General features: G+C 41.0%; 1 protein-coding gene and 1 pseudogene across 10 annotated transcripts in view; both read right to left on the minus strand.

The window, feature by feature from the left end:
* The window catches only part of TSGA10 (testis specific 10), a 132,545-nt gene that overhangs the window by 97,939 nt on the left and 11,074 nt on the right, over window positions 1-23,532 (minus strand). For 9 of the 10 annotated variants that reach the window (XR_008627461.1, XR_008627462.1, XM_055123508.1 and 6 more), the window contains 2 exons: window positions 16,181-16,396; window positions 382-447 (listed from right to left, as the gene is read on the minus strand). Coding sequence is in view for 5 of the 10 variants with exons in the window: in XM_055123508.1 (XP_054979483.1) it covers window positions 382-447; window positions 16,181-16,396 (282 nt within the window). In the remaining 5 variants the exon portion in view is untranslated. Of the gene's footprint in view, window positions 1-381; window positions 448-16,180; window positions 16,397-23,532 lie in introns of those variants that run through there. The other variant, XM_055123510.1, reaches the window with a different exon arrangement.
* On the minus strand, window positions 12,360-12,611 carry LOC129400142 (40S ribosomal protein S21-like; annotated as a pseudogene).

Consider the following 23,532-nt stretch of genomic DNA (forward strand, 5'->3'; position numbering starts at 1 on the left):
CTTAAACTGTCACTAAAAGGAATAGATGTTAGTATATAAATAAATGCACATTATACTTTGAGAATTAAATTACTCACAGTGATCATTTCAAACCAAGTACCAGCTAAGGACATTAATAAAACCAAGCAAAATTTCTCTCCACCACTAAGAAAGAAAGGAATAATGATGAAATGGAGAAAGAAAAGTATCTCCCTTATAGACAGAAGGATCTCTAGGCATCAAAGCCAATTGTATAGAGATACACAAGTCATGGTGCTAATTAAAAAAACACATATTTTATTGTTCAAAAAGGGCATACAAGTCAAAACACATACACATTTTTCATAAACTTACAAACTACATGGAAATGATCTTTTATATATTTACCAAAAATATACTTACAGATCTAAGTCTCTTTATTGTATCTTCCAATACTATTATATTATTTTGCTGGCAAATTAATTGAATCTGAAAAACAATCCATAAAAAATGTGCCATTTATATCACATTTTCATGGTTTATTCCAAAACAACCATTAACATCTAGGTTGATTCCAAATCTTTTTTTTTCTTTTTTTTTTATTTATTTATTAGTGAATCACCGTGAGGGTACAGTTACAGATTTATACACTTTTGTGCTTATGCTTCCCTCATACAAAGTTCGGGACCCCATCCCTTCACCAGTGCCCATTCTCCACCACCAGTAAACCCAGCATCCCTCCCACCCTCCCCAATCCCATCTCCCCCCACCCCACCCTGCCACTGTGGCAGGGCATCCCCTTCTGTTCTCTCTCTCTAATTAGCTGTTGAGGTTTGCAATAAAGGTGTTGAGTGGCCACTGTGCTCAGTCTCTAGCCCTCATTCAGCCCGAAACTCCCTTCCCCCGCATGGCCTTCAACTACATTATAGTTGGTGATCCCTTCTCTGAGTTGCCCTTTCCCCAGAATGTGAGGTCAGTCTCCAAGCCACGGAGTCAACCTCCTGGTACTTATTTCTACGATTCTTGGGTGTTAGTCTCCCACTCTGTTATTCTATATGCCATAGATGAGTGCAATCTTTCTATGTCTGTCTCTCTCTTTCTGACTGGTTGATTCCAAATCTTACCTACTGTACTGAGTGCTAAGATTTTTCACTGGATATCTAAGTTGACTCCAAACCTTAGCTAATGTAAGTGCTGCAGTGAATAATGGTGTGCATAGTTTCATAATGGGTGGATACCCAAAGATGGGATTACTGGCTGTCTGGCAGTTTATATTTAGATTCCATATTGTTTTCCATAGGGGCTGAGCCAGACAGCAATCCCACCAGCAGTGGGCAAGACGTCCTTTTTCACCACACCTTCGCCAACACAGATAGATGGGTCCCAGTATTTTTGATATGTGCCATTCTCTCTGATATGAGATGATATCTCTTTGTCATCTTAATTTAGATTTCCCTAATAGTAAATGCTGATAGGCATTTTTTTCATGTGCCTGTTGGCCATCCATTGGACTTCCTCAGAGAAGTCCCTGTTCATTTTCTCTCCCCATTTTTGGATGGAGTTTTGGAATTTTTTGTTGCTGAGCTTTGTGAATACTTTATATCCTGGATATCAGCCCTTTTTCTAACGTGTTGACCAAAAATATTTTCTCCTATCCAGTTATATTTTAGTTTTAGCCCATGTTTCTTTTGCCATGCAGAAACTCTTTAATGTAGTCTTATTTATTTTTACTTTTTTTTTTACCTTTTTTTGGGGGGAGGTCACATCTAGCAATGCACAAGGGTTACTCCTGGCTCTGCACTCAGGAATTACTCCTGGCGATGCTCAGGGGACCATATGGGATGCTGGGGATCGAACCTGGGTCGACTGCATGCAAGGCAAATGCCCTATCCGCTGTACTATCACTCCAGCCCCAATAGTCTTAATTGGATACTGCACAGCCACAAGGAATGATGAAATCGTGCAATCTGCTGCGACATGGATGGAACTGGAGAGTATTATGTTAAATGAAGTAAGTCAGAAGAAGGATAAAAACAGGCTGCAATCACTTATATGTAGTGTTTGGAGTAACTGGTTGAGGAAATGTAATGATTTTAAAGGGGGGGGTGTCTAGAGCACCCTTCGGCCCACAGTTTGAGGAGGAGAGGAGACAAGTGGAGGGGGTTGGGGAGAAGAGACAGATGAAGAGCAACAGGGAGCAAGAATCAAGGTACAGCCGGGTGTTAAGGAATGTGGAGCTGAATATCCACACCAGAGTCAGCGACACTGAGATCATGAGACCAAACGTTAACGACCAGACTTAAAAGAGTGCCTGCCAAGAGGGCCGGTGGGGTGAGAGCAGGCAGGGAGCCTGGGAGCACTGGCGATGGGATCGCTGAGAGGACATTATGTGTCTAAAACCCAACTATGAATCATTCTGTAAGCTACAGTGCTTCAATAAAATAAAATGTAGAAGAAAAAAAATGTGTCATTTAGATTTTAAATGTTTAAACAGACTTAACTAGAACAACAAATCTCTCAAAAATCTAAATAAGCAGTGAAATGTTTTTATATTTTTATTTTTTATTTTTTAATGAATCACTGTGAGATAGTTACAGACTTACAAACTTTCGTGCTTGCATTTCAGTCATACAATGATCGAGTACCCATCCCGCCACTAGTGCCCATTCTCCACCACCAAGGTTCCCAGTATCCCTCCCACCACCCCCAAAGCAAGTGAATGTTTTTATTAAAGAAAACTAATATACCCCTTCATGTTTCCCTATCTTTGGTAAAGAATCCTGAATGAAATACAGCAATCCCTTTAAATTGTTCAATTATATTGCATAAGTTAATAAAAATTCTTTTCTTTTTCTTGTTCTCACTTTTTGGTCCCACCTGGAAGTTCAGTGCTCACCCATCTTTACACTCAGGAACCACTAGTGGTGGTCTCAGGGTGACCAGAGAGGGACTCAGGAACCACTAGTGGTGGTCTCAGGGTGACCAGAGAGGGTCTCAGGGATCAAACTCAGGTCAGCCACAAGAAAGGCAAGTGCCAATACCCACGGTACTACCTCACTGGCTGCAAATTACTTGAGTATTTTATCAAATTTCCTCCCCCAACCTGGAAAATTAATGGGAAAGAGAAAAGAAAATGACTAGGTTAACAGTTTTCCAAATCACCCTCATAAAAGGTGATTACATTTGGCTCTATGCTCTTTTAATAATTTGTTTCTATCCAAACTACAAAATGCCATTTTTATCAATCTTATAACAAAATTAACTCATCTTTATAGTTACCTATACTCATATACTTAATATGTCTAAATTGTATTTTCCTAGAAAACAGTGACTATGTTTTTCATGCAAAGTTGTAAAAGTTCTTTGCTAAAATTTGGCATGCTGGTTTAATGAACTTATTTCTTAATTCATAAATCTCCCCCATTGTTATTCTAAACTGAAATTCACATGATCTTGCCAGATTTAATTTTATAGTTTCCTGGAATAATGATTGCTCATTTGTTCTTTAGACCAAAGATAACTTCAAGATTTCTCTGACAGTAACATTTAATTATAAAATATTAAGGGGTATTATGGTTTGTTACATACTTTTGCACAGTTTTCAACAGACAACTTTCAGTTTTTTCTTTGATACTAATAAGAAGTCTATCCATGTTTAATTATGTACAAGAGCTCCATAAAAATATGTAAAAACTCTTACTACCAAAAATTTTAAATAGAATGACAAATTATTTTAGAGAATAAATTTATATACATATTCTCAAAACAGATGGGGCATAACTAAATAATATACAAACTGGGGAAGGTAAATCATTATGTTTAGGTACAGAAAGCTGTGATTATAGCACTGTGGGTTTTTTAATTATACTGTTATATCTATATAGACTGAAATGTCTATAATAAACATGTATTACTTTTGTCAAGATGAAAAACAATGTTGATTCCACTCTGAAAACAAAATTACCATACAAAAAAGATAACATGCTAACCCAATATATTCATTTATCTGACAGAAATTTCAGCAAATGAAGTAGACTCTGCCTTTGGGCCCAGCATGTGACTCATTGGTAGAACACCTGCTCTACAGGTATAAGTTGGTCCCTATCACAGACCCACACAGCATCACTATTTCAGGCACCCATCAGCACAAAAAAAAAATGTACATTCAATTTCTTACACAGCACAACTGAAGGTGAGCAAGAACTGAAAACAAAGTGTGTTTACCATTCAACAATCAATGCAATTAGGTATTAGAGCACCACAACTAAGTGTTTAAGCACTATGGGCAAATGGAAATCAAGATGACAAAGGGAGGGAAGAGGCAGGAAACCCAGACTTCAAGGAGCTTACGTTCTGGCTGAAAAGAGAAAAACAAAAGGTAACCAGCAAAATATAGAGCAGAAAAGGATATGAGGAATGACAAGACAAGAGCTTACACAGGGGAGCCAGAGTGATGGTACAGCAGGTTGGGCACCTGACTTGCAAGCGCCAACCTGGGTTCAATAGGAGCATCCCATAAGGTCCCATGAGCCCGCAAGGAGTGATTTCTGAGTACAGATTCAGGAGCAACCCCTGAGCACTGTCAGGTGTGGCCAAAAAAAAAAAATGCTTACAGAGACTTATACCATGTCTTCCACATATTTGACTGGCCTTACTACATATGACAAAAACTAATAGAGAACCAATGCAATAATAATTCCAATGTGAACTTTTAAAACTGTATAAATAAATCTGACATCAGGAATTTCAATTCTTTTTCACATTGAAATTTATGTTCAATTCTCTGGGAAATATTTTATTAAGGCATGAATAATAACAAATCCCTTTTTGTTTTTGATACCTTTATATCCCCAGAAGGATATAAAGGAAGGAAGGAAGGAAGGAAGGAAGGAAGGAAGGAAGGAAGGAAGGAAGGAAGGAAGGAAGGAAGGAAGGAAGGAAGGAAGGAAGGAAGGAAGGAAGGAAGGAAGGAAGGAGGGAAGGAAGGAAGGAGGGAAGGAAGGAAGGAACCTAAGGACAATCTGTATTGGTGGGGATGCAGTAAAAAAGAAACTCATCCACTGCTGGGAATGTTGCCTGATTTAACCCCTATGGAAAACATTGCAGCAATTTCTCAGAAAAGTGAAAACAGAGCGGCTAGAAGATCCAGCAATTCCTCTTCTTGGCATCTACTCCCCAAACACAAAAACATTCATTCTGAAGGACACAAGCACATTATTATTCACTCATCAATTAGCAAAACAGCTAGGAATGGAACCAACCTAAGCATCCAATGACAAATGAATGTTTGATGAAGGGAGGTATAGATGCACAACAGAACACAAGGCAGTTGAAGAGATCAAAGAAATCATGCAGTTCTCAGATGGAATGGAATGGAAGAATATCATGTGAAGGGAAGTCAAATGAAAACAGACAAACACCAAATGAAAACAAACAAACACCAGGGCTCATTTATCTTTGGTATATGGAGTAACAGGACAGACAATGCAAGATATGAAAGATGCGTGACTCCTAGATTACCATTGGCCTGAGATTACAGAAATGAGGACAGGAAATAAAAGAAGAAAAGAAATCAAGGGAAGTAAGAAGTGAACAGGAGGTATAGAGTCAGGGAGCAGAGTCATAGTACATTCATATATGTAAACCAGAGAACCAACAACACTGTACCATGAGACCCAAACTACAACCAAAGTTTTAAAATGTGCCTGTCCAAGAGGCAGGCCGAGGCAGGTGGGAGGAAACCTGGGGATATTCATGGAATGAAATCAACAGTGGTGATGAGATTGGTGTTGGAGCACTATATACCTGAAACTCAACTACAAGTATCTTTGTAAATCACTATGCCTTTATAAAAGCAAATAAATGTTAGAGGTTATGAAGCAATTAAAAAACAAAGAAGAACTTTTGGAAGATCTTCTGATATCTGATCAAACATTTGAGATGAAACAACTTCTAACAGGGACTGAGCAATAGTACAGCAGTTAGGGCCTTGCATGCGGCCAACCTGGATTCAGTCCCCAACACCATGGGTAGTCCCAAGCCCTCCCAGGAGTGCTCTCTGAGCACAGAGCAGGAGTAAACCCTGAGCCCCCCAAACATAAACAAACTACACATGACAAATTAGGAGTAAAAGAAAAAATATCATGTGGCAAATAAAATAGGTCCATAAATTCTGATATTCCTTCCTCCAAAAGATAGAATTTCATTTCCTTCCTCTTAACAGTAAACTATACTTAGTGACTCACTTTTAATAAACAGGATTTAGTGGAAGTGATAGCATGAATTTCCTTCTTCCTGCTTGCTTTGGGCTCCTTCTATTGGTCATTTTCCAGTTTCTTAAGCTGTGTCATTTATAAGGGCCCTTTCTTTTCTTGTCTACTAAGGACCTCTCTTCCATTTCTTTTCTTCAAATACAGTATTTTCTTGCTGAGTTTTAATCTAGTTTATCTACCAAGCAGTAATAGAGAGGTATTTGAGTCTCTACCTATTACTGTGCTGCTATCAATGTCTTCATTCAAGCCTATTTTAAGTATTTTGTTGGCCTCTGGTTAAGTGTGCCTATGTTTACATGTAAGTTCTTCCTGGTATCACTTGATCATTAAAAAAATTATCCTCTCTGTCTCTTACACTTCTTAAGTCCTGAAAATGATGCTGTCTAATACTAGTATGGCCATCCCAGCCTCTTTCTGGGGGTTGCCTGTTTAAAATACTGTTTTTCACCCTTTGACTTTGAGTCTATGTTTGCCCTTACTGCCCAAATTTGGTTTTCTAAGCAGCAGAAGGCTGGATTTAATTTTCTAATCCATCCTGCCACTCTGTGTCTCTTATTTGGTACATTTAGACCATTGACACTGAGAGAGATTATTATTATGAAGTTTTGTGACATCTCTCTGCAGAATTTTGGTGTGCTTGTGACATTTTACTGGTCTTAAAGTAGCCCCCTCGGTCCTTATAAAATTGGTTCCAAATCTATGAATTTCAATGAAGTGCATCATTCCTTCAAATCTGAATTAAAGTCTGTCTGGGTACTCCCGGTCAATCTCCACAGACTCAAGGACAAGCCTCATCCAAGAGAATGAATCTGCTGAAAAACTCAGATATGTGGCTTTTGTGACTGAAATCTCCAGGCTCTCATGGAGTCGGGAATGCACGACCTCCCCCCATCTCCCTGTTCTTCTGGGAACCTGGCAGTCATACCCACGAAATGTTGAAGAGAGCAACAATCTGCAGTGATGCACCCAGACTCCAGTTGTATCATCCTATTTAAAATTTTAGCATTCCTGGAGTAAATGTGGCCGCACAACATCTCATGCTCTATTCCACAGATGTACCAAGACTAGCAAACCACATTTGATGGGGTGGGGTGTAAAACAGAAGGCAATCAATCTCGATAAAAAAACACAATATATACATGCATATGTATGTATATATAAGTATATATGTATATGTAGATATACATATCACTTGTATCATTTGTCATCCATTGGTCATTGATTTGCCAGTACAGTCTCCATTCATCCCTGTCACATGCAGGTGTAGCCCAATGGCGTCTCCAGAAATAAGAAGAGCCTCAAACCATTCGTTCAGGATCTTGACAAAGAAGTCTGACCATCTTGTAGCTGGACAGCCACACATTCTTTTGACGTCCATAGAATCCACTCAGTAACAGCTCTAGTCCAGCGGTCATCTCCAAATCGCATTACGTGTCCAGCCCATCTGATGATTGACGCCTTGGCAAATGAAACAGTGTCCCTTATTCTCAAACATTGATGGAGGTCAGAACTCCAGATTCCTTCTCTCACTTGAGTGAAACGTGATACTCCCAGCATAACTCTCTTTGAGAGATCCGAATAGCATTCTTATCCTGTTCTCTTAGGGCCCAGGTCTCTAAGGCATATATTAGTGCAGGAAGAATGATGGAGTTGAAAAGATGTGCCCAGAGCCAGAGGTTCTTCATCCTCTTAACAACTTCTTTGACACTATTGAACGCATTCCACGCTGCTCTCTTCCTCCTGCGCAGCTCAGGTGCCAGGTTGTTTGTCATGTTGAGTTCTCGACCTAGGTACACTTAACTGCTGCATTCAGAGATGTTCGTTCCATTGAGACCAAATGGAACATCAGGAACTAATCCGTTTCTCAGGAACATTGTCTTCATGAGATTCAGCTGTAGTCCGACCTTTCCACACTCACAGTTCAAGTTGGTAAGCATTTGTGCTGCTTGGCTAATGTTTGGTGTTATTAGAATGATGTCATCAGTGAAGCAGAGGTGGTGTAGTTGCCGACCATCTATCTTCATTCCCATTGCTTCCCATTCCAGTTTTCATATGACGTTCTCCAGGGTGGCACTGAAGAGTTTCAGTGAAATGGTTATCACCCTGCGACCCCCCACTCTTTAAATTGGTGATCACTTCCTGTAGAATGGTGAGATCCTGATGGTGAATCCGTAATACAGTTCACGAAGGATCCTGATGTACTGAATTTGAACGCCTTGTTTGACTAGGGCTTTGATGACCGCTTCAGTCTCAACAGAATCAAAGGCCTTCTTTAAATCAATGAACATTAAACAGAGTGGCATCTTGAACTCTCGCGAAACCTCAATGAGCTTGGTCACCTTGTGGATATGGTCAATCCTCTTCGGAAACCTGCTTCTCACATGGTTGTCCTTCATCTAGTGTTCTGCTGATCCTATTCAGGATGACTCGAGTGAATAACTTGTAGACGATGGACAACAGGCAGATTGGTGATAGTTGCTGATGTCATGGATATCTCCCTTCTTGTACAACAGGACAGTCCTGTTGGTTTTCCATTGGGACAGAACCTTACATTCAGACAGGTAGCATGTGAAGTATGCTAGTGTATTGATGAATACTGGAGGCAGATTCTTCAGGTGTTCAGGTCTCACCTTGTCTGGACCAGGTGCTGTATGCTTCTTTACTGACGAAATAGCGTGTCAGATTTCGTAAGGGAGAACTCGAGGAATGACATATTCATCCTGCAGAATTTGGTATATGGGCAGGTGGATGTGGCTATTAAAGAGATTCGAGTATAAGTCATGGATAACCTTCTCCATTGCCCTTCTGGAACATGTAATAGATCCATCAGGACGTCGGAGGGCAGTCATCTTGGTCTTATAGTTGCAAAGGACAGGCGGGTGCTGCGAATACTTTTCCTGGCTTCCCCCGCATCGGCCAACACTGCTGCTCTTCTCTCTTTGAGGTCTTCCTTTATCACTTCTCTACACAGATTTGTGAGCTCAGACGTTAGCTTGTGATTACCTCAGGCTTGTGCCAAACCACACTGGCAAATGAGCTCAAGAGTTTTTGAACACAGGCGTCTTTTTGTGGCTTTCTCTCTCTCGGCATTCCTCACACAATCTACTGGTGCTGAACCAGTAGATCATATTCCTCTTCAATGTTGTCATATGTTTTCCCATACTGCCATAATAGTGCCAAAGAGCTCCCAGTTGGTGGTCGTTCTCAAACTTTGCAGCCCTTTTTCTGCGCTTTGTGAAGTTAAATTTCGCACAAAGGAGATGGTGGTCTATTTCCGTGTGGAATTTTGGGACTACAGCTACATCAGTCAGGCAAAACCATCAACTGATTATCACTGTATCACTATCAATGTCATCCCGTTGATCAATGATTTGCTCGTGTGGGCCCAGTAACGTCTCCATTCATCGTAGCCCTGATATTTTAGCAGCCTCTTTTTACTCATCCTTCCCAACAGTGCCACATTAGAGGCTCTTCAGGGTTAGGGGAATGAGACCCATCATTGTTACTGCACTTGGCATATGAATACACCACAGGGAGCTTACCAGGCTCTCCCGTGCGGGCAGTAAACTCTCAGTAGCTTCTCCAAGAGGGAGAACAAGGCTATCAGGTGTCTGAGAGGTTGGCTGTTGATGGGATTACACAGCACCTGGGGCAGTTTCTGGGTGTGACTTCCTAGCTACTGGAAAATGGGGAATCTGGGTGGAAGAGACCCAGTCCCAACCCAAGCAGCATTGGAGATAATTAATTTTAAAAATTAAGCATAGCTAATAGAGAAAAATTCAGAAAGTTACATTTCAAAACAAGATTTTCAATTAGCCTATAAAATCTTTCTGCATATCCATACATTTAAATTAATTCAATGTGCATTTGGTAATTTACCTGAAAATGTTGTTTTCACTATTAGTTCAAAAAGTTATTTTCTTGACTGAAGTGGGGGAGGGGGAGGCTCCTGAACACATGTTAAATCTTTGAACAGGCTGACAGGTCTCTGACAAAAGAATGTGCTTGCATCATGAAATTGCCACAAAATACTAAGATTTATTAAAAGTAAAATATTCAGATCCCTAAATGAGGGGCTGGAGTGATAGCATAGCGGGTAGGGCGTTTGCCTTGCACGCGGCCGACCCGGGTTCAAATCCCAGGATCCCATATGGTCCCCTGAGCACCGCCAGGAGTAATTCCTGAGTGCAAAGCCAGGAGTAACCCCTGTGCATCGCCAGGTGTGACCCAAAAACAAACAAACAAACAAAAAACAGATCCGTAAATGACTAAATATACCTTTTCAAACGAAAGCAGAATGTCTGAAAAATTAGCTTCTGGAGTTTTAATACTTGTGACAGTTTTTAAAGACCAGTGAAAACTACAAAATCACACTAAACTGAGCAGAGAGACCTGCTCCAGAAACACTGGCAAGTGTGGCTCTGCGCTAAGGCACTTGTCTTGCAAGTGTGAGGCCCTGGGCTTGATTCCCACCCAGAACTGCAAACCAACCGAAAACAGTCCTTTTTGTAAGGCAAAATTCTTAACACAGCAGGCAAACAAACAAACAAAAAAAGCATGAGACTAGACAGACATGTGCAGTCACTGAACGAATGCAAAATTCTGAAGTGAAAACATTATCGAGGTGATTCTCTTTCTCGTGAAGGGTCCTGTCCAAAATTACTCTTCGGACTTTTGGACTCAGGTGCGGAAACTCATGAAAATCGCCGTCAGAGGGTGAGGAAAACAAGAGTCCCAGAACTGGGCCTCTGGGGTGAAAACTGTCCGGGGGCTGGGGGCGGGGGCACCAGAACCCTCCAGAAGCCTCAGGCCAGCCTGCCCCTCCCACACCCAGCACCTGGCGAGGCGCTGCCACGCCCCCTGCCGCCCTCCCCCAGCCCGAGAGGCCGTGCAGCCTGCGGGCAGGGGGAAGGACAGGCAATGAGCCACATCTATTCAAATGTAAGTGACCTATGAGGGTTGTTAGGCATTCTAACGGATCACTGCTCATGGCCAAGGTCGACTAAATATGATGTAGTCAATTTTGTTGTGGAACTGTCCACCAGGAGACTCCTATGTCCAGCATTTAGATTCAGCCTTCTGGAACTGCGAGTTACCATGGATGGTCTTGGTCAACATGATGAACTCAGACAGTCTCTTACCCTGATCGTTCCATTCTGGGCCATGGGTCCTGATGTGGAGTTCTTTGGGTGACCTTCTCAGTCCTATCTTGGTGTTAAAATCACTGACAATGAACTTGTAGAAGGTGTGGTCTTCTTTATAGAACTTCTCCAGTTCCGTGTAGAACTTCTCAATTTCTTCATCGTAATTGAATGTTGGTGCATAGATGATGAAGACAGAAACTGCCGGCAACAAGCCACATCTATTCAAACGTAAGCATCTGATTCAGGTTGTTAGGCAGTTGAACGAATCAATGCTCATGGTCAAGTTCGTGTTGACAAGAGCACTGACACCACCAACGCCTCTACTGTCGCATGTTCTGAGGAAAAGTTCTTCTGTAGAGTCAAAAAGAGTGTGATGTGATCGATGCCTTCTTGTCTCGGTCAATCCAATAACATACTTGATCTTCTGCGCTTGCACCATCAGGTCCTCCATGGATGCTTCTGATGCCAGCATGTGTGCGTTAAAAGTGCAGACAGTCATTTCAGTCCTTCTTCATTTTGGCTGCCTAGTTCAGCCCTGAGATTTTAGTAGCCTCTCCTTGCTCGTCCTTCTCAATGCTGCCTATTGGGGGCTCTTCTAGGGGCAGGGGAATGAGGCCCATTTTTTGTTACTGTTTTTGGCATATTGATATGCCACAGGTAGTTTGCCAGGCTCTGCTATGTAGGTGGCCTGTTATAATGATCTGCACACTGACAAACACGCCACACACCTTGTGCATGGACATGCTGGTAACGTACAGAAAGTACTGGCCAGATCAACACAGTCAATGCAAGGAGTTCAGCCCTGCACCTGCCTGCATCTCTGGGCAGCACCTGTTGGTTCACTCTTTGCCAGCTGGCACCGTTGCCACCCCCTCACCATGATGAGGTGGTGAAACATTGACGTTCCATTTGCTCTTTTTTTTTTTTTGCGGGGGGGGGGGTTGCACCGTTTATTCATGCAGGACTCCCCCTCCGCGCTATTCCCTCAGAAGTTCTTGGACATGATGCTGTCAGCCTTGGCCAGGCAGAGAATGGAATCATCGGACTCGCCCATCCTGCGTATGGCTCCATAGATGGCATATATCTTAAACTGCCCGTTGAACCTGCCGATTACTCTGTCCACCTCAGCCACATTCATCTGGATGGACACATGGTCCTTGGCGCCAATGATGCAGTTGCTCGCCAAGCATTTCCGTGGCACATACAGGTCCACAAACTCGCCAGCGTCGTTCTACATGATGGCGGGGCCTGGTGCATCTGCGACATGCTCAAGCGCAGAAAGCTCCATTTGCTCTTCATGGAATGAACATCTTCAAATGCAGCAGTTATGTGTACCTAGGTCAAGAACTCAACATGACAAACAACCTGGCACCTGAGCTGCGCAGAAGGTAGAGAGTGATGTGGAACACCTTGAAGAGCGTCAAAGAAGTTGTTTAGAGGACAAAGAACCTCCGGCTCCGGGCATATCTTTTCGACTTCACCATTCTTCCTGCACTAATATAAGCCTCAGAGACCTGGGCTCTACGAAAACAGGATAAGAACGCTATTCGGGTCTCCCAAAGAGGAACTGAAAGAGCTATGCTTGGAGTATCACGTTTCACTCAAGTGAGAGAAGGAATTCAGAGTTCCAACCTCCGTCAAGGATTGAGAATCAGGGACGCTGTCTTGTTTGCCAAGGTATCAAAAATCAGATGGGTTGGACACATAATGTGATTTGGAGATGACCGCTGAACTAGAGCCGTTACAAACTGCAATCCACGGAACGTCAAAAGAACACCTGACTGCCCACCTATGAGATGGTCAGATTTCTTCGTCAAGACCCTGAATGAATGATTTGAGGCTCTTCGTGTTCCTGGAGTGAGCAGACGCCATTGGGCTACACTAGCATATGACAGGGACGAATGTAGATGTTACTGGTGGCTGCTCAAGCAAATCAATGAGCAACGGGATGACAAGTGATACAAGTGATATACATAAGCACACAAGGCTCGACCTGTACCAACATGTTAGTAATCTCTTATACAAAGGCTTAATGGCTCCAGGGTGAGATACAACAATCTTCACACATTTTCCTCTAAGGAAACATTTTTTGATCATTTTTGGTGAATTATTTATTACAAGCACTACAAAATACACTATTTAGGACCTACTTTGGGAGCAGGCTTGGGTTGTAGTGAGAAAATCCAAAATAATGGTGGTGGGACTGGTGTTGGAATATTGAGTGAAAAAAATTGTGAACAACTTTTTAAAAAGTAAAAGATTTTTTTCTTGAAATCTCAAGAAAGAAAGAAAGTCTGGCTGAATAAACCACTCTTGCTGAGGCAATCATTTTACTGGGGTTGTGGGGGGTTGGTTGTATTTACTTTTGCTTTTTGTTTTTACTACATCCAACCATTGTCTTTGGGGCTAAAAGGTGTTGTTTGACAAATCTGCTCCTCATCTTAAGGACACTCCTTTGTATGTACTTTCCTTTGCTGATTTTTTTGCTTTCAGTGTTTTATCTCTACCTATGGCTTTTGTCATTCTGATTAGAAGTATCATGGAGTCTTTTTATTTGGGCCTCCTAATCTAGGTCTGTGCACTCTTCAACTCTGGGACCTTCCCAGTAATAATTTATTTAACTATTGTTTCTGCGGGATCCTGAAGAGTCTTGATGTTCCCTTGAATTCATCCCAGGGTTCTCTTGCCTGCTGTTCATTAATTTTTGAGGATTATTTTTCCATTTTCTGCTGTTGTCTAGAGGTTTCCTGCATCTCATCTTAGAGCTCATTGTTTTTTGTCCTCAGTTACTCTTACTCTACTACGGAGGTCTTCCCATGAGTTTTTCATTTCTTTAGTTCTGTCATTTCTGCTTGTAGTTTATTTCTGTTCTCTTGTGTTTTATTAGCTATCTGTTCCATTTTGAGCTTCTTAAACATCCTCAACATTTGCTCTCTAAAATCTTTATCAGACAGATTTTACAGCTGGTCAATACTGGTAAAGTCTTCAGAGCTATCACCTTCTATCTTCACCACTAAGAATGGCGAGGTTCCTTAGTTGCTTTTTCACTTTGCCTTAGACAGCCTGGAGGTATTTCCTGTGTGGTGTTGTGCAGCCAGGTGAGCAAATGTGGGATGTCTTTGTATGATCACAGTGAGGGATAAAAAAGTGTAGAAATGTGTGGTCACTGTGTGGTTGTGAGCTTTGAAAGTGGGGGGAAGGCCGAGCTGGGGCCTGGCCTGAGAGGCAAAATGGAGATCCTGAGTAACAAACAGAGTCCCAACGCCACAATGCCTCAGTTTCATAGGTCCAGAGCTGGGTGGAGCCAAGGAGGGGCAGCTTGCAGCCTTCTCCTTCCCTTCACATGGGTTCCTGACCTGGGGGCATGTAATGGTGATTCTGTGTAACAAACCATAAGGGACAGCATGTATTTTTTATATTGTACACTGAAGATTACTCCTTTCTCTCTGAATCAAGTGTGGGCCAGGGAAGAGGAAAATCAGCTAAAAAAAAAAAACAACTATTATCAAGCAAACTAGAGACATCTTCTGGCAAGAAATTAATTTCCTGCCAAAGTTCTACTGGTATCCCACAGTAATTTATTATCAAGAGCAAATGGTCTAGTAATGGTCAAGCCATGACTTCTCTCTGGTCATCATGCTGATTATCATTTTCAGAGACATCATGCACTTAATTTGAATTCTTGATTCACAGATACTGTATACTATATGAGTCATTGAAGCCATTAAGGTTTAGATGTAATTTAATAACAGCAATATATAATGTAATAGTAAATATCAAAAGATTATAATGGGATAAAAGAATTACTCTGTGGACCACTGAAGAAATGACTCAGGGCTAGAGATGGGCTCAAAGGGCTGCAGAACATACCTGGCATCCACACAGCACCACGTGGGGTAACCCTGGTAGAGCCAAGCAATGCTTCAGAGGATTTCCCCTCAACCCTCCCTCCCAAAAAAATATTTTAAAGACTATAAAAAAGTAAACTCTTCCCAGTAATAAATTTAATTCTAAATCAACTCTTCAGCCTCAGACTCTATTTCACATAACTAGAGAATAATCTCATGTAGTCTAAAAATCCAAACATTGTTTCTTAGTTCTCAAATCAGAAATACTCTTATGTTGAGCCTCATCCCACAATTCAGGTAAAAAATCTCTCCCCAGTAGTTGGATACCTAAACTAAACACCCCGAAATTAAATGACAATGACCACAGACATTAGTTGTTCATATCCCCAACACTGGTGATGAATTTTTCTAATTCCTATCCTATCTGTAATCCTTACTATGGTTGGTGGTTTTGCTATTCATAAAATAGATTTTTTTTTTTAAGTGAATCACTGTGAGACAAAGTTACAAAGCTTTCATGTTTGCATTTCAGTCATATAATGGCGAACACCCATCCTTCCACCAGTGCACATTTCCCACCACCAACGTTCCCAGTACGCGCCCCCCGACCCCCCCCCCACACACATCCCAGCCCTCCCCTGCCTCTATGGCAATTTCCCTCCTACTCTCTTCTCTACTTTGGGGCTAAAATAGATATTTACGTCAACTTTCTAATAGTACTAGAACATAATTTTTCCCACTGCACCTAATAGTGATAGTATTTTTAAACTAAACTTAGATCCGAGGCTGGAGAGATAGTCCAAGGGGCTGAGCACATTACATTGCACACAGGAAGTTTCTGTGTCCATCCCTGGCCCCACAGGGTCCGCCAAGCACTCTAGAGGGAGCTCAAGAGCCACAGAAGCCTGCCCCAGATCCTGGCCAAAAGAAAAATTCTGATCAATGGTAAATTTAGTACCTTTGCTTCTTCAAGTTCCTTGTCGGCGATATCCACCACAAAATTTTTTTCGTTTTCTAGTTGCTTTGCTAGTTGGTCAATTTTAATCAATTCTTTACAGAGATGCTCATTGTGGTTGGTCAAATCATCTACTTGACTGCTTACCACCTCCTTACTATCCAAGAGTTTCCTAACATATTCTTCCAAGCCATGATTTATCTGTTTGAGATCTTCAATCTGTTACAATTAAAAAGAAAATGATCACATTAAAATTTTTCTTTAGCTTCCCTCTGTACATAGTAAGTAGGTCACAGGAATCAGGAAGAGAGGTTTGTTTCTCTGTAAAGGAGAACAAGCTTTATCTTTTTCTCACTTTGTGAATCCTGTACCATGCAAATACATTGCACGGAATAGTTTATTTTTTTTAATTTATTTTATACAAGCAACATTTTCGTGGTACAAAATTTGCAAAATTTCCCATCTATATCTTTTCAGGTTATTTACAGTTTAATTTCAAAGTTATTATTGATTTGCAATGAGTAGAAAAATAGTCAAGGCCAAAATGATAGTACAGCACATTGCTTTGTAAGTGTCGTCTCTAGTTCAATCCCCCAAACTTTGTGTGGTTCCTTGAGCAGTGCCTGGAATCATCCCTAAGCACAGAGCCAACAGTAAGCAGTGAGCACCTGTGGGTATGGCCAGCAGAAAGAAGTTGGTTCAGGAAAATAAGATTAATTGCCAAGTTTAAATAACTCATAAAGTACTGTGGCAGGATTTATACTTAAGTTCAAAACTCATATCCTTTCTACAAATATGAATTACCTCTTGTAAAGAAGTTTTGTTTCAGAGTAAATAATAAGGGTTGACATTAGAGGCAAGGAAAGTATTCAATTATTAATGTGCTGCTTATGTACTTAACAATTTTAACATTATATATGAAATAAATAATACAGAAGTTAGAGTTTTGCGGATACATTTTTACTGTTCTGCTGCTAGAAATGTGTTACTATAGAAGCCAGGAATGAAGAGAAAAAAACCTTACTAAACTCATTTTTTAGTCCAGGTTTTTAAAATGTGGATTTTATGACATTTTCAATATTTTAGTGAACTTTTTTGTTCCTTTGGTTTTGCTTTCCTAGGCTGAGGTAACATATTTTACAATTCTATTTTCACTTACCTGTAGTATTCTTTAGTATTTATTTCTTTTCTTTCCTAGTGGTTGTTTTGTTACATGTTTATAACTAGATTTATACATTTTATATGTATTTCTATTTGTAACACATTTATCTATATTCCATATTGTCAATAAATAACAATAAGTCTCACAATGGAGACATTACTGGTGCCCGCTCACTGGTACCTGTTGGAGCAAATCGATGAACAATGGGACTACAGTGCAGTGCAGTACTACACATTCCATACTGTCAATAATTTACCAGCTAAAGTGAAATGTTGACACTTTGTTTCCCCTTACATTTTCCATTAGTAACATATTTCCTCTAAATGCATCACCCATATTCCTGTTCTACAGGCTGTCCCTTTTGACTATCTGCTTTTTGTCTGCTTTGTGGCTTTGGGCCCACACCCAGAAATCAGTGCTCAGGGCTTCCTCCTGGCTCTGTGCTCAGATATCACCTCTGGAGGGCCTCAGGGGACCTTGTGGGAGTCAGGGCCAGCCCATACTCAGCTGCATGCAAGACCAGCACCCTACTCAGTGCACTACCAGTCCATTCCTATAGCATATTCTTTAACATCTCTTTCTTAGCTAAAGAACTTTCAGTTACTCTTTCAGCATAGACCTAGTGATAAATATTTTTGGGATAACCATACCCAGGGGTTTTCGAGGTTGAGTGATTCCTTGCTCTGTGCTTAGGAATGACTTGGTATTCTTGGAGACCGAGACCAGATGCAAACAAGCCAAGGATCTAAACCCCTGTACTATCCCTCCTGTCACCAAATTTTATTTTATTCTTCCAAGAATGTCTTGATTTGTCCTCTATTTCTAAAGAATACTTTCACTAACTATAAAATACTAAGTTGACAGTTCCTCTTCCAGTACTTGAATAACGTTTTCAGTTTTCTTCTGTTCTTCAAATCTGCTGTCCTTTCAATAGTGTTTCACTTCAGCTAATGAAGTTTACTTCGGTTTCCTTTTTGTTATGGGGTGGGGTCATCTTTGTTTCTCACAAGTTTGGCATAAATATTTTTAAATTAACTTTTTTTTTATGTTCTTGGGGGTAAACATTCAAGTGGATTCTTTGGGCCATATGGTCAGTCACTGTCATCCCGTTACACATCGATTTGCTTGAGCGGGCACCAGTAATGTCTCCATTGTGAGACTTGTTACTGTTTTTGGCATATCGAATACACCACAGGTAGCTTGCCAGACTCTGCCATGTGGGCAGAATACTCTCAATAGGTTGCTGGGCTCTCCAAGAGAGACAGAGGAATTGATCCCGGGTCAGCCATGTGGGCCATATGATAGTTCTATTTTTTCATTTCTGGAAATCTCTATACTATACTGTATAGAAGTTAAACTATGCAACAGACCCACCAACACTGAATAAGGGCTGTTTTTTTTTTTTTTACCACATCCCCATCAGCACTGGTTGTTTCCATGCTTTTTATTATAAGCCATTGCCACATACATGACATGTTAATCTCACTGTCATTTTGACTTGCACTTTTATGACAATCAGAAATAAGCAACACTTTTTCATACGCAGTTGGCCATCTGCATGTTTTCCTTGAGGAAGTGTCTATACAGCTGTTCCCCTTATGTTTGGATGGGGTAGCTTTTACTTGATGAGTCTTGTGGGTGCTTTATTTATCTGATGTAGGGCATGCAAATATCTCCCATTCAGTAAGGTGTCTATTTCAGCCATAGCTTCTTTCACAGTACAGAAACATTTTAGTTTAATATATCCCTGTTTATTTTTGCTTCTGTTTACTTTGCCAATAGAGTAGAGCAATTCAAGTAAACATCATGATATTGACCTCTCAAGTTAATATCATGGAGAGTTCTGCCTGTTTTTCTAGATATATTTGAGTCTTTAATCCATCTTAATTTGACACTGTGTGGTGTAAGATAGGAATCCAATTTTTTCACATGTGGCTAACCAGTTTTCCTGGCACCATTTGTTAAAGACTTTCATTCTACCACTTAATACACCTAGTCCCTTTGCCATAAATTAATTGATCGCCTATCTGATACTTCTTTGGAATGCCCTGCTCTGAGAGTTGGTCTGTGTACAGTGCCACACTGTTTTGATTACTATAGCTTTATGATATATTTTAAACTCAGGAACTGTGGTGCCTCTTAGCTTCTTTTATCTCAAAATTCAGGGGATTTTATCTATTTGGGAATTTTGTGCTTTTTAAACTATAAAATTTAGCAATATTTATTCTATGTCCTTAAAAAATGTCATGGGAAATTTTAGAGAGAGTGGACCTCCCAAGCAGTGTTCAGGGAACCCAGGGCCACTCCCTAGTGACTCTCATCCAACTGGACTATAGGTTCAATGTGCAGGCTCAAAATTACTTGGGTCCTACAGTGTTATAAACCACCAAGCCACAATGAAGATGGGGTGGCCATGTGGTGCCAGGGACTGGACTGGAGTCAGTTAAATGATGTACTCCAATCCCCATCCTTGCCCCTCAGCCTTGTCAAAAGAACTTTGATAGGGATTTCACTAAATCTGTATAATGCGTATCATTTTCACAATGTTAATTCTCCAGTTGAGGAGCACAGAATGTTTCCATTTGCTTGCATCTTTTTGTCAGTTATGTATTTTTCCTTATGCCATTTCATTTACAGTTTTGACATAGGAGTTTTGGGCCTCCTTTCTTGATCCTTAGATACTTGATTTTTCCTGAAACAATTTCAAATATACATATATATATTTTTTATGCTTTCTCTTCTACTTTGTTGTTGCAAACAAATGCAGCAGATGTTTGTGTACTGCCTTTGTAACCTGCTATTTAACTGCATTACTTTACTGGTTCTAGAAGTTTTTGATTGCACCTTTCTAGTTTTCTACATATAAATTATCATGTAGTTGTGTAAAATACCACCATTTGGTTTGAATTTCTCAGGGATACTTCTGATAGCTGTTCATTCATCTTCTTTACTCTGTTTTGCCTCTTTTGACAGATCTGACAGATTTGAGGAATATCAGTCATTCACTCCTTGAACACTAGTTTACTACAACCTTCTTATCACATTTTCCAACATTCCAAAAATCCAAATTTGAGATTTTTAAAAAATATATTCGAGTCCCTGAGTCTTTGTTTATATTTTTATTCAATGTTTTTCTCCCTGTTCTTCTTCTTGGGTAATGTCTGTATGTTTATATTTATTGATTCATTACTCTCTCCCCCTCACTCTGTTAAGAACCGTGAGTTCTTTCTTAAGTTATTGTATTTTTAAAAACCTTTTATTGTAGCAAAATATACATTAAATTCCTCATTCTATCCATTTTGGTTCCCTTGTGTTTGGGGGCCTCCCTGGCATGGCAGAGGCTATTCTCAGGGCGTGATGGAGCAGGAAGGTATGCTGTGGCCAGAGCGGAAGGCAGCCACAAATCAAGTGCTCCATTCCGCCTTACCTTCTCTCTAGCTATACTGGAGTGGTGCAGACTTCTGAACCACACCCAATAGTACTCAGGACTTACTCCTGGCAGTGCCCAGAGGGCCATATGTGGTGCTTGGGATCAAGCTGGGGTGGCTGCATAAAACCTTTTTGGCTTGTTTGGGGGTTTTGTTTTGTTTTGTTCTGGGGCCACACCTGATGATGCTTAGGTTACTACTAAGGAATCACTCCTGGCAGTGCTCAGGGGACCACACAACCAGGGCTGGGTGGGATGCCAGGGATCAAACCTGGGCCAGCTGCATGCAAGGCAAACACTTTACCCACTTACTGTAACTTCAGTTCCATAAAACTTCTTATTTTAAATTGCATAATCTGTAGGCATAAATTACATTCACCATGATATATACACATCCTACACCATCATCCCAAAGAGAGAAAATCTGTACCCATAAATCTGCATCATAAACACTTGTTAAACAATAACTTTTAAAACAATAACTATGAATTTGCCTATTTTAGACCCCTTATTTAAATGGAATTTAAAAACATCTGTCCTTCTGTACCTTATTTTTTCTGGTTTTGGTTTTTAGGCCCCACCTGGAGCTGCTCAGGGCTTATTCCTGGCTCTGTGCTCAGGGAACCCAGATAGGACTCTGGGAACCCTATGTGCTTTGAGGGATCAAACCCAGATTGGCCACGTGGGAGGAAAATCCACTACTCACTGTACCAAATGGCACTCTACCTAGATTTCTATTTTTCAACTTATCATGTCTTCAAGGTTTATCCATTTTGTACCCTATTATCAGAATTGTGTTCTTTTAAAATGCTCAACAGGGCCAAACAAGAATATAGCAGGTAGGGTGCTTCTTGCCTTGCATGCAGCTACCAAGTTCAATCCCTGACATTATATGGAGCCCGCTCCGAGCCTGTCAAGAGACACTCTAGAGCACAGAGCCAGGAGTAAGCCCTGAGCATCGCCTGGTGTGGCCCAAGCCCCATCGCACCCCCAAATGCTGCATTTACATATATATGAATAAAATGCAAATCCATTTCTCTATCCCTTCCATCACTAGTGTCTTCTGTGTTGTTTCCATCTTTTGATTATTGTGAATAATGCTACTATCCTATCAGCCTCTATAAACTATCGACATTGGTATACAAACATGAGTCCCTGATTTTAATTTTGGAGGAATATATCCAAACTGGGGCTGGAACGACAACACAACGGTAGGGCGTTTGTCTTGCACGTAGCCGACCCGGGTTCGATTCCTCCACCCCCTCAGAGAGTCCCACAAGCTATCGAGAGAATCTCACCCACACGGCAGAGCTTGGCAAGCTACCCGTGGCGTATCCAACATGCCAAACACAGTAACAACAAATCTCACAATGGAGACGTTACTGGTGCCCACTTGAGCAAATTGATGAGCAGCAGGATGACAGTGACAGTGATATCTAAAATGAAATAGCTAGGGGCTAGAGTGGCCATATGGTACTTCTATATTTATTTTTCTGAGGAACAACCAAGCTATGTTCTCCCCACACAAAGACTCCACCATTTCATTTTGCATTAATAATGTACAAGATCTTCTGTTAACTATATGTCCTCATATACATTCATTGTTTTTGGTGTATGCTTTTTCAATAACAGCTATCCTGATTTGTGTGATGTGACATTTGTGGTTTTGATGTGCATTTCCTTAATAGGCGTGCATGCCTGCATGCCTGGCTGTCTTCCCGGGGCCCCTCGGAGGGGATGGGCTCCAGCTTCCCTCCCCACCCCGAGCAGAGCTCCCGGCGGCCGAAGACCACTGGAACCTAGCTACAGCCATGCTGGAGGCCCCTCTCCACACGTCTGGACAGGCCTCATGCATGAAGGTACCGGCAGAGGAACCCAGGTGTCTGTAATCCCATCAATGGCCAACATCCAGAGACTTAAAAGGAAGCTCTCAGAAGCGTGCAGCCAATATCATGTAGCCTGCTTCTCCCTCTGGGAGAAGCTGGCAATCTTCTGAGAGTTTTCTGCCCACATGGGACAGAAAACTTGTTGTATTCAGAATCCCATGTTGTATTCATATGCAAAATCCAGTAACAAGCTGGATCTTATTCCCCTGACCCTGAAAGAGGCCCCAGTGCAACATCGTTAGGAGGGCCAAGTCGAGATGGACTGCTAAGATCTCAGGGAAAGGACGAAATGAGATGTTACTGAGCCCGCCCGAGAAATCGGTGATTAATGGGAATTTCGTGATTCATGATTCCTTAATAGCTGGTATCATTAAGCATCTTTTCATGTTTGTTGATCATTTGCATATTTTCTTTGAACAGATTCAAGTATTTTACACATTTTTCAATTGGGTACTTTTATTTTTGTTGTTGTTCAGTTGTTAGTTTCCTACATATTGGTTTTGTTTTCGTTTTTGTTTTTGAGTCACACCCGGCAATGCACAGGGGTTACTCCTGCTCTGTACTCAGGAATTACCCCTGGCGGTGCTTAGGGGACCATATGGGATGCTGGGAATCGAACCCGGGTTGGCCGTGTGCAAGGCAAATGCACTACCTGCTGTGCTATCGCTCCAGCCCCCTATATATTCTGGATAGCAATCCCTTTCAGATATCTGATTTGAAAATATTTTCTTTTATGTATTTTTAGTAATCTCTTTTTAAAGTTAGTTGAATTATTGGAATTTAGGTCACATATTTATAAAATAGTGTTAGTTTAAAATTTTGATGTAGTTATCACACTTCACCACCACCAATGTGACCAAGAGGCTCCACCAATGTCCTT

This window comes from Sorex araneus, chromosome X (genome assembly GCF_027595985.1).
Source record: "Sorex araneus isolate mSorAra2 chromosome X, mSorAra2.pri, whole genome shotgun sequence".
In the NCBI taxonomy this organism is placed as follows: Eukaryota; Metazoa; Chordata; class Mammalia; order Eulipotyphla; family Soricidae; genus Sorex; species Sorex araneus.